Genomic DNA, 12,104 nt, shown 5'->3' on the forward strand with positions numbered 1-12,104 from the left:
GGATGCAAGCACTGTAGTGTCCAGTATTACAGTATCCCTTCATTTTCTAGAAATGGAACAGTCTAATGAAGAGGAGCGCCCTGCGGAAATCTATGGTAAAGTTAAATTAAATTGACATTTTATATCTTTCCCGGAGGAGCTACAAAATACTAGTATAAACAGTCTGAGGAAGCCAACAGCGTAGCCTACCCATGAAACGCGTCACGTGTATATGCAAATTACCTTCTGTATAACGTATAGAAATGAATGATCCCTCTCCATCCATTACTGGTAAGATTGGCTTCCTATGTATCTCCATCTGTGATGAATACCCAATAAACATAGAAAAGTATTTTATAGGGACTCTTCAATTGGTGGAATCTGCACCAAAAAAGAACCTCCACCGCTTATACCCAGTTTCCTCAATGGAGAGCGCTTTCTTTTAATTAAATTGATTCAGTTATTTTGTATTTTTAATTATTCTTTATTTATTCTTCTAATGGGCCCCATACATCAGCAATCACAATTTATGGATTTCCAGATCCAGGGATTTTTTGGCCAGATAAATGGATTTTTAGATCTATCTTACTTTGCCCACACATTACAGATTTATTTCAGTGATCGGCAGATTTTTCCATCTAAAGATTGCTTCTTCATATCTGGAAATTGCCCACTCGATTGTCATTTCAGCTGTTCATAATGTAAATAGATGAAGAAAACGAATTGGGAATGCCCACACATATAAAAAAGATCTGCAGATAATACCAGATTATTAAACATGTTTAAAAACCTGATTAAGCAATCGATTGGCGATTTTGATTGCCAAAAGGGGGAGCCCACACATCTAAAATTAATTGTGACAATCATCTCCATACAGATGGGGCAAGCCTTATGCTTGCTGGCGAATCGCCAGCAGCATGCCGCTGGCGATCCGCCAGCAACACGGCGCGCCATCTGACTGAGACGCGCGTGCGTCCCCCACGCACGTGCGTCTCAGTATCCGGGCGGCCGGCGGGCGAGGCGGACACAATACTGTCCGCCTCCCGCTCGAGGGGGGCTGGGGGGACCCGAGGCGGCTGTGGGGGGGTGCGGGCGCCCGGTGTGGGCACCGGGCGCCCGTCGGAAGGGGACGGCAGCACCGTCGGAAGGGGACGCGCGCGCACCTCGTGCGCGCACGTCCCCTTCCGACACACAGATGGCGCCGGAGCAGGGAATGGCGAATGGCGTCGCCATCGCCATCCCCTGGAAAGATGAGCCCGGCCCCATCTGTATCTGAAAATTGTCACAATTAATTGCTGATGTATGGGGCCCTTAACCATTGTTGTCTACAATAATGAACTGGATTTGTTTTGTTTTAAATCTCATTTATCCATGACAGTAGTGATTTCATGTATGGGTAACAGGTTGTTTGACCACTTATAGACACTACCATTAAAGCTGGGTATATACTAGACTACACTGGAAACGACACAATGTCACTCGTGATTTCCCATGAACGCTCTGTAACTCCTAGACAAATGATATAGTGCGTACTCACTGAACGATTTTACAAAACATATCGTCAGTGGCCACATCCAGGAGTATACTATTGTTTACGCTATCCTCAGATTGAGCTGCATGTACAGAGGACATTGCTAATGCCCAGATGGGTCAACAGTGTCTAGGTTGACAGTGGATAGGTTTCCCACAATTGAACGACAAACAGTAGGTTGACACATGAAAACGGTCTAGGTCGACATTGACAAAAGGCCGACACAAGCAAAAGGTCGACACGTCAATTGTCGACACATGAAAAGGTTAACACATGCGGGAGAATATAAGTGTCAGAAGTGCAGAGAGGCACCATGCACGAAACATGGCGAGAGGGCTTGGTATGCTTATACGGTGTCTATGTCGACAGGTGTCAACAAAGACTGTAATAGCTCATGTTGACTTCTCCTGTGTCGACCATTTCCATGCTGAACATTTCTCGTGTCGACCTTTCGTCAAGATCAACATAGTCAACCTTTTTATTCATATGTCCACCTACTACTGCCTGTCGACAAAAAGTGGTCAACCTATAGACATTGTCAACATAATTATCCGCACCCATATGGCGCATAGTGTTAGAAAATAAAACAAGACTACCTTGTTAGTTTCAGGGGGGGGGGGGGGAAAGGGGGTCCGTTAATTGGCATTTGGCCATGGAATACCTTAAAGGACAGGATGGACCGACCACTTGCGGTACATTCTGCCTCCGATTGCACCAATACTAACCAAATGCGATTAGTAACGCAAAGGCGAGATCTCCCGATAAGAGCTGCCCTTTGTGAAGCATTCCGGTGCCTGGACTTCCGGGTCTGTGACCAGGAAATCCCTCTGCACATTTCGTGAGGCATGCTGGGAGTGATCCATGTCGGTTCCCTCATACACCGCCAAATGCCCCCCCCGCCAAATGCCCCCCCGCCAATGAATCCACTCGGTACCAAGCGAGGGGATGTGATCGCTAGCAGGATACATCATTTGGTGGTCGCCGACCCTCCAATGATTTCTTCTGCCTTCGGAAATAAAAGTCAGTCTCAACTGGCTTTTATTTCCTTTGATGTCTGCCATAGAGGGGGCGGGCACTTGCGTGTTGTGACATCAGCCACTTTCCCCCAGCAGGCATCGGTCCATCTGCGATCCCATTGGAAACGCCCACCGTTTTCATGGAGACACCTCATAATACGCTGGGAGTTCCATGGGCGAGCCCCGTTTCCACCCCGGCCTTCCTTTCCCACAACAAACGGCCCTGCGAGTGTGTGATTTGCCAAAGCCATTCGTTGGCAGGGCCTGCATATACACAAATACGCGCATGCACATGCAAAGACCCCCCAACGTCGGACATGTGGCCCCTTCCGAGTGTTGCTGAATCAGGGCCTATGTTAAATGCATTTAATATGTAAAACATTAATAACATATAAAAACCATAAAAAACAATGCAATCTAAAACTGAAATCCTCCCATCCCTCAAATTCTACTAAGAAATATTGTTCCTATGACTTGAAACATGTAATTCCCTGGAGCACCAACATCCAAAGTAGCACATTTAGATTTGCCTAGAATGTAGAATTTCATTGCTCAAGGGTCAAGCTTCCTGCATAAGTTCATTGTTTGTTTATCACTGCGCTGTATAATTGTATACAGTTCTACGGTCTGCGGCCTAACATCACAGGGAGCTGACACAAGGGTTTGATCCACGACTCCAACAAATCTGAGCTTGTCATTATGATTCAGAGCACTTAACCATTTAACATCTCCTGTGTCTGTGTTCTGTAATTAATGCTATTTTTCTTTCATACTCATGGTGGACACTGGGACAGTGGGGTGTGGGTGGAGCTACAGCGACAGGCACCAAGGAGATTAAGTTTCTTTGGGTGCAGCCCAGGCTCCTCCTCCTCCACGCCCCCCCTAGGCTTCAGTTGTTCCTTGGTGCCGGTAGGCACAGGTTACTAAGGAGGGCTCCGTGCCCTTGTTTTTAATTTTTATTATTTTTACCTACGGGAGACAGCGCCATTTAGCAGCTGCTCCTGCCTGGCTGGGTCCGGCGCGCTAGTCTTACGACGTGACACACCGGACACCTCACAGCACACTGAGGGCGCCGCGTCCAGTCAGAAGGTAAGCGGGTCCCGTCTCAGCTGAGCGGGACGCCGTGCGGCGATACCGCCGGGGGAAGGGTGCATCCCCCGGCTGGTCCTGGCAGCAGGCACCCGGTCGTTTCCGTGGGCCGCTAGACCACCAGTGTTGGCTGTATTGGGGAGCGCCATTTTTAAGGCGTATAGCACTGGGGTTCCAGGGGGAGGCGGATAGGTCCCCAACGTCCGCCTCCGTAATACAGAGCTGTCAATCACGCTTCCCGCGCTCAGCTCTGCTTCTCCCCGCCTTCGCAGCGTCTGCGCGCCATTACAGGCACAGCGCTGAGACGGAGAAGTGCACCCAGTCTCCTGCTCCGCGACACAGGGATCAGGTTTTTTCTTTATCTTTCCCCTAACGCTGATATCAAGCTATATTTAGCACTGATACAGCGGTAAATTGTGTGCTTGTGTTTTTTGCTTAACCCTAACTTCTTTGTTAGGGCTTAAGTATTCAGTTTGTCTGTTTTTTAAAAGACAGCCTGTCATTGTCAGACTTGTGTTGGGGCTTGTGACTGGTAATATGTCACAAAAGGGGAAGCCCACAGCAAAACCCTCTAAGGGTACTGCTCCTATTCTGCATGCATACACATGTGGCAATTGTAAGGAGAATTTCTCCTCAGAGAGGCAGACAGACCCGGGCTTATGTGACCGTTGCTCTGTAAATGCACCCTCGCCTGCCAGTCATCCTATGCAGGAAGCTACTGAGCCAGCTTGGGCATTAACTCTCTCCACAGCGATGAGAGACTTAGCCACGCAGTTAGCTGCAGTCAGGCCGCACAAGTCTGCTTCTGAGGTGGCCACAGCACAGGCTGTGTCCTCAGTACCTGCCCCAGAACCTACCTGGGTTCAGGGTTTATCTTCTTCCGTACAAGGTTTAGTACAGGTGTCTAACTCCCTTCAGTCTATTCTGAAGGCACCGGGTAGACGCAGGGCTTTGCCCGTCTCTCATGACACTGACGATGGAGATACGGATGAGGAAGGTGCGGTTGGCACCGATGACGATGATGTGGATGATGATGGTGAGGATGAGCCAGACTCCTCTAAGGAGGACCGTATGACTCAGTCACGGGTAGATGCCCTTATAAAAGCTGTCCGCTCCTCGCTTAAGGTACAGGAGGATCAGCCTGCATCATCAGATGCTCCTGTCTTCAAAAAGAAGAAAAAGGAGATAGCAACTTTCCCTCCTAGTACTGATTTGGATGGGGTTTTGTCGGAGGCCTGGGCTCATCCAAACAAAAAGTTTTTAGTCTCCAAGCGACTTCTATCCTTTTTCCCCTTTAATGCGGCTGACCGCAGCAAGTGGGAATCGGCCCCCCAGGTGGATGCCCATGTGGCTAGGTTGGTAAAAACCACCACGTTACCTATCCCTACGGTGGCTTCCTTGAAGGACCCCACGGATAGAAAAATAGAAAATTGCTTAAAGGGCATTTTCATAAATGCGGGGGTCTCTGCACGCCCGGCAATGGCCTCAGCGTGGGTGTCGAGGGTCATAGCCTCCTGGGCTGATGAATTACAGGAGGCCATAATTTCCGGTACACGCCGCTCTGAACTACTGTCCTCAGTGGACCTGATCAGAGAGGCGGCTACTTATCTGGAGGAGTCAGCAGTGGACGCAGTCTCACTCTCATCAAGGATCTCGGCTTCCTCAGTGGCGGCTCGCAGGGCCCTCTGGCTGCGTACGTGGAATGCCGATGCGGACTCCAAAAGAGCCTTAGAGGCCTTACCGTTTTCGGGGAGCGTGTTGTTCGGCCCAGAGCTGGACAAGATAGTGACCACAGTGGCCACTTCGAAAACAGCTTTCCTCCCGTCTGCACCTCCAAAAGGCAGGGCAGTAAATTTTCGCTCCTTTCGACCCCAGGGGAGGGTTAGAGGTCAGTCTTCGGCCAGACCGTCCCAGCAGAAGAGAGCCCCCAGTACAAGGGGAAGGCAGTCCTGGACAGGACGCCGTCAGACTCCCAAGCAGGCTGAAAAGCCCGCGGCATGAGGGTGGGGCGGCCCACCAGGATCTTCGGGTGGGCGGTCGCCTCCTGCATTTCTCCACCTTATGGCAGAAGACCTCATCAGACAGATGGGTCAATGCCATAATTTTGCAGGGGTATTCACTACCGTTCCAGGGCCGACCCCCAGCTCGCTTTTTCAAAACAGGCCTGCCACAGGACCAAGACAGAGCACAGGCTCTCTCCGATTCCATCCAGTCCCTTCGGGACAGGAATGTTATAGTGCCGGTACCCTCCAGTCAACAGGGAAAAGGGTTTTACTCAAATCTCTTCCTGGTAGGGAAACCGGACGGTTCCTACCGGCCCATCCTTAATCTGAAACGCCTCAACAAATCCATAAAACTGCCCAGATTCAGGATGGAGTCCCTGAGGTCAATCCTCCAGGCCCTGGAGCCGGGAGACTTCATGACATCCCTAGACATCAGGGATGCATATCTGCATGTCCCGATAAGGGAGGAATCCCAGTGTTTCCTGCGATTTGCAATCCAGAACTGCCATTATCAGTTCAGGGCGTTGCCGTTCGGCCTTTCCACGGCACCAAGGGTCTTTACAAAGATCATGGCCGTGATGGCAGGGGCCCTGAGGTCCCAGGGGATTCGAATCCTTCCTTATCTGGACGACCTACTGATCATAGCACAATCTCAGGAAGTTCTCCTGACTCACCTTCAGATCACAGTAAACTTCCTGGAGTCACACGGGTGGCTCATCAATTGGAAAAAGTCCAGCGTGACCCCGGTCCAGAACATGATCCATCTGGGAGCGCGGATAGACACAGTAGCCGAGAGAGTCTATCTACCAGAAGAAAAGATCGCTTCTCTTCATGTAATGTTGAAAGCATTCCTGAAGCTTCACAGGGTGTCAGTGCACCACAGTATGAAGATTCTGGGGAAGCTGGTATCCTGTTTCGAAATGGTGGAGTTCGGTCAGCTGCACTCAAGGCAGCTGCAGCTGGAACTGCTTCGGAGATGGAACCGCTCACAGGAGGATCTCAAGACTCAGACTTTTCCCTTGTCCACTCGGACAAGGATCTCTCTTTCTTGGTGGCTACGCCCAGAGAACCTGCGGAGGGGTCGTCAGTTCTCAGCCCACAAGTGGGAAATTCTGACCACCGATGCAAGCCTCAGAGGCTGGGGAGCGGTCCTGGGTCCACACTCTTTTCAGGGTCGTTGGTCAAGGGGAGAAGCAAAGCTTCCCATAAACATCTTGGAAATAAGGGCCATTTCCCGAGCCCTCGAAGAGGCAGAGCACTTAGTCCAGTCCAAAGCGGTGAAGGTCCAGTCGGACAATGCCACGGCTGTGGCATATATAAATCACCAGGGCGGGACCAGGAGTGCAGCAGCAATACGGGAGGTACTCCCTCTACTTCAGTGGGCAGAGGATCACCTTCTGGCACTTGCGGCAGTTCACATTCCCGGAATAGAAAACTGGGAGGCCGATTTCCTGAGCAGGCAGGACATACATTCAGGAGAGTGGAGTCTTCACGAGGACGTATTCAATCAGATAGTGGATCGCTGGGGCCTTCCCCAGATAGATCTCATGGCGTCCAGGTACAACCACAAGTTACCTCGGTACGGGGCTCGCTCAAGGGATCCAGGAGCGGTGTTAACAGACGCCCTGTCCGCCCCTTGGCCCTTCTCCCTGATATATGTCTTCCCACCAGTGGCTCTCCTGCCGCGGCTCATCCGGAGAATCAAACAGGAACCAGCAACATTTATACTTCTAGCACCATACTGGCCGAGGAGAGGCTGGTTCACGGATCTGCTATCACTATCCCTGGAACCTCCGTGGCCTCTTCCTCGGAGGTCGGACTTGTTGTCTCAAGGCCCGTGCTTACATCCAGACCTACAGACGTTGGCTTTGACGGCGTGGCGATTGAAAAGCAGATCTTAAGGGAAAAAGGATTTGCTCCAGGAGTGGTTCGGACCATGTTGGCCGCACATAAACCTTCATCCTCTCGTGTTTACCATAGAGTGTGGAAGGTTTTCTACTCCTGGTGCAGTCAGAGGAATTGGTCCCCTCGGGAGTTTCGGCTCTCCAGGGTCTTAGCTTTTCTTCAGTCGGGCCTGGAATTGGGATTGCGTCTGGCATCCCTGAAGGTGCAGGTGTCGGCGCTTTCTGTACTCTTCCAGAGGCGCCTGGCCAAACGAATGGCTGTTCAAACTTTCTCACAGGGGGTTTTACATGTTCAGCCCCCAGTTTCTGCCCCCACACAACCGTGGGATTTACCTTTGGTTTTGTCAAGCTCTTCAGGGTGCACCGTTCGAACCTTTGGATTCAGTAGACATGCGGTGGTTATCCTGGAAGACTTTGTTTTTGTTGGCAATTGCTTCTGCTCGACGTGTGTCGGAGTTATCCGCACTGTCACATGTTTCACCCTACCTGATTTTTCACAGGGATAGGGCTGTTCTAAGGACTCGGAAGGATTTTCTCCCTAAAGTAGTTACACGTTTTCATTTGAACCAGGATATTGTTGTTCCTGCCTTTTCTCCGTCGGAGGACTCCTCGGAGTTATGCTCGCTAGATGTTGTTCGAGCTCTCCGGATTTATGTCAGTCGTACTAGAGAGTTACGCAAATCAGAAGCTCTGTTCGTGCTGTATGACCCGGCAAAGCGTGGTTGGCCGGCTTCAAAGCAGACTCTGGCCCGCTGGCTGCGCCTAACTATTAAGCAGGCTTATTTGATTGCAAATAGACCTGTTCCGGTTACAATTAGGGCCCACTCTACTCGCTCAGTGGGATCCTCTTGGGCGGCGAGTCAGGGGGCATCAGCAGAGCAATTGTGTCGAGCGGCTACGTGGTCTTCGCCTCACACTTTCCTAAAGTTCTATCAATTCGACACGTTTGCCACAGCAGATTCTGCTTTTGGCCGTCGTGTCCTCAGTGCAGCTCAGGTGCGTCCCACCCTTTGAGGGGACAGCTTTGGGACGTCCCACTGTCCCAGTGTCCACCATGAGTATGAAAGAAAAAAGTGGATTTTGGTCTTACCTGGAAAATCCTTTTTTCTGAATCCATGGTGGACACTGGGCACCCACCTCACGCACAAAGCTGACAATGAGAGGGGTTTTTTTCTGTCTTTTTTCTTGGTCGCAAGAATTCTCTTCGGTATGTATGTTTTCTACTCTTTCTCTTCCTGTCCCTACCGGGCTAGCTTTATAACAACTGAAGCCTAGGGGGGGCGTGGAGGAGGAGGAGCCTGGGCTGCACCCAAAGAAACTAAATCTCCTTGGTGCCTGTCGCTGTAGCTCCACCCACACCCCACTGTCCCAGTGTCCACCATGGATTCAGAAAAAAGGATTTTCCAGGTAAGACCAAAATCCACTTTTGTCATCCGCATATGCTATTCTGTAACCTCCCTCTCTGCTAATTAGTATTTACATACAGTATGTTCTCCATTGCATTGTTTTCAGAAGGAGAATGGAAGATCACAGTGGTAACTGGCAATTTCCCTAATGCTGGCACGGACGCCACGGTTTTCATTTATGTCTATGGCGAAGACACAAATTCTGGACCCATCATGCTGGGATCAGGGAATCATCAGCTGTTTAATATAAACAGTGCTGACACATTTCAGGTAAGCAGGTGACACAGTTTGTCTTTGCAATACGGTGACTAAGGGAAGTGCAAGGACACCTGGTTAGGTAAACTTTAAGCAATTGCCCTGGAATTGACAACCAGGTGCAGTGCAGTGGCGGAAATACTACAAGGCAGCCCCAGCAGCGACTTGGGGGAGCAAGCAGCAGGGTCTGTGTAGGCGCCGGCACCCGCTCGATGCACTGTCATTCTGCTGCCTGCCGCTGCCCACTGACTGAGCACTGGAGGCGAGTCAGCCACAGCACGGGTGGGACCATGGCAGAGATGACAAATTCCCCCACTGATTCTATTGACTGTACACAGAGCCGGCTATTGGCTACTGTGTACAGGATGGGCGGGCAGATGGGCGAGCTAGGTGGGCCTCGGATGCGTCGGAGCCAAGGGAATCAGCAGTGTCTGCTGGTCTCTCTTCCTCTCTCCTGCTTCAGCTTCTCCGTTATGCGTGTGACGTCATCACGTCTGGGGAAACATGCTGGAGAGGAGCCTGGGGGGGGGGGGGCGCCACAAACTTTTTGGCAGGGGGGAGCAAAATTTATAGTTACGCCACTGATGCAGTGGTAGACAAATTGTTGGCGCAGGATGCTTGTCCAGGCAGGGCCAGCAACATAAATCTTGGGACTCATTACATTCATTACCCAAGCCAGCCCATGAATAGGTACAAAGTACCTTACCACAGGGCAGAATCTAACTACAGATGATGTCACCCGGGGTAAATGAAGAAAAATGGCACCATTCGAAATCTTTTTTTTTTTTTTTTTTATTAAATTCTGGGTGAATATTTATATTGATACTCATACACACATTGGAAATGATATTAGGAAGATGAAAGAGCAAGGTGCAGTAAAACATCACTATGACTCAGATGACTACCATCTGCGGACACCCACACTGTTGTGAATAGCAGCTATGAAGAGAATGGCAGGGACATGGGGACCACCTAGGTACCCTGAAGCTTTAGAGACTTTGGTAGTGTCTCTCCTGACACAAGCTACTGTACAATGTTAGGTCATTTAAAAAAGAAGAAAATATATTTATTCCATCAGTGTCATTCTTTCTTATTCCTCTGTCACCCCACAGGTCACTTGGCTGCCCCATGTATTTTGTTTTTGTTTGAGTCGGAATATAACCAAAGTTATTTTTTTTTTAGTTTCAACATACCCAATGCACAGTAACAGAAGTTCCCTACAATTGTATATTATTTAACTGTTTGCTAATTTTGTATAATTTGTATCACTAATATACAGTACAGTAGTTTATTCAGAATTGGAGTCTTACGGAAGATTACAGCCCCCCTGCTTTCTTCTAATCCCACCAGTGAACCTATCCAGCACCATCCACCCCTGTGTACCATCAGTGCAATCCACCACCATGGGTTTCCAGCACCATCCCTCTATGTGTACCATCAGCACCACCCCTCTGTGCCATTACAGCACCCTCCCCGATGTGTCTCCAGCAACATCCCCCTCTGTTTACTATCAGCACCACCCCTCTGTGCCATTACAGCACCCTCATGTGTCTAGCACCATTCTCATTGATCTCTCCAGCACCAAGGAAGAAGAAAAAGTAGCGCTAGTACACCAATGAACAATTGAAAATATGCAAATTTAATAACACCTAAAAACAATTGCAAATACACCTCAATGTAGTAGGGGCAAGGATCCGTTCCTATGAATACCGCCAATAATCCACATGCAACTCCAATGGGGCAATTGTTGGATGAGTGGAACAAATGCTATATCCACAGAGGGGCCACCAATATGACAGTCTCTGCAAATGCAGATAGGTTATAGTTACCACAGTGGAGTCACCAGGGGATTTTATTCCATTTTAGAAGGGATGTCAGGTAAGTGTTCTCCATAAGGGGGTGAGAAGGAAGTCCAGAGGTGGTGCTTAGGGGGTGGTGGAGTAGGTGGACAACTTCTGTTGGTTGGTTGGCTGGTCAAGATCTGAGGTGAGGTGCAATAAAGTGCTGGAAAGGGTGTCAGAGGTACAGGTCCTGATGCGTTTCCCTGAATCCAAGTGCAGCTTTGTCATACTATACATTTGACATTTGCAGTAGGCAAGCATTGAGGTGTAATTGTTTTTATGTGTTATTAAATTTGCATAGTTTTAATTGTTATTGGTGTGCTGGTGCTACTTTTTCTTATTCATTATTTCATGTATCTTAGGTGTTGCTCTCCCCTCTTCCAGTGGCTGCTTTACGTCACACCCCCTGCCAGCGCCCGGTTTGGTTGCCCAGGCAACACCCCATCTTCTCTCCAACACCAACCCTGTGTTTCTCCAGCAACATCATCCTGTGTCATCAGTCCCTTCGCTATGTCACTTTGGTGCCATCTCCTTTCTGTCCCCAGTTTCATCTCCTTCTATGTGTACCCTGTGCCATCTCCTTTTCTGTGTCCCCAGCAGGGTAAAAGTAGTGGGGGTGGTGGTTCCACAATCTGATATGGTAAGGTGGGACTACTGTAGTTCAACCTTTACCCTGAACCGTAATTCTAACAGAAAAGCATGTAGTTTGCAGGGGAGTGTCAAAATCCCTACCGCCTAATGCCTAAAGGGGAGAGGGGGGCAGTAATTTGCAGGGGTGTGTCAAAATCCCTACCGCCTGATGCCTAAAGGGGGGGGGGGCATATTAAGTCCTGATGCCATCTCATCTGTGTCCCCAGTATCAGAGTAATACATATGATTAATTTGCATCTTTAATAAGTTGTTGATGGAAAGACATTTACAACTGAATATAGCATGGGCAATGGACGGTAATGGCATAAACTATGTTCTGGTGTTCTTATTCTACCTGAGTTGTTGTAAACCACTAAGCATTAAATTTGGCGATTTGGAGGTAACAACTGACGTACAGCAATTTCTTTAGAAATCACTGCCAAAATCACA

At 49.3% G+C, this 12,104-nt stretch overlaps 1 protein-coding gene across 1 annotated transcript in view; it reads left to right on the forward strand.

Annotated features, from left to right (window-relative positions):
- The window catches only part of RP1 (RP1 axonemal microtubule associated), a 221,106-nt gene that overhangs the window by 194,653 nt on the left and 14,349 nt on the right, over window positions 1-12,104 (forward strand). Inside the window, exons 28-29 of the mRNA XM_083145115.1 lie at window positions 163-178; window positions 9,035-9,198. Of these exons, the coding sequence (XP_083001241.1) occupies window positions 163-178; window positions 9,035-9,198 (180 nt within the window). The remainder of the gene's footprint in view (window positions 1-162; window positions 179-9,034; window positions 9,199-12,104) is intronic.

Source organism: Crinia signifera, chromosome 5 (genome assembly GCF_055691185.1).
Source record: "Crinia signifera chromosome 5, ASM5569118v1, whole genome shotgun sequence".
In the NCBI taxonomy this organism is placed as follows: Eukaryota; Metazoa; Chordata; class Amphibia; order Anura; family Myobatrachidae; genus Crinia; species Crinia signifera.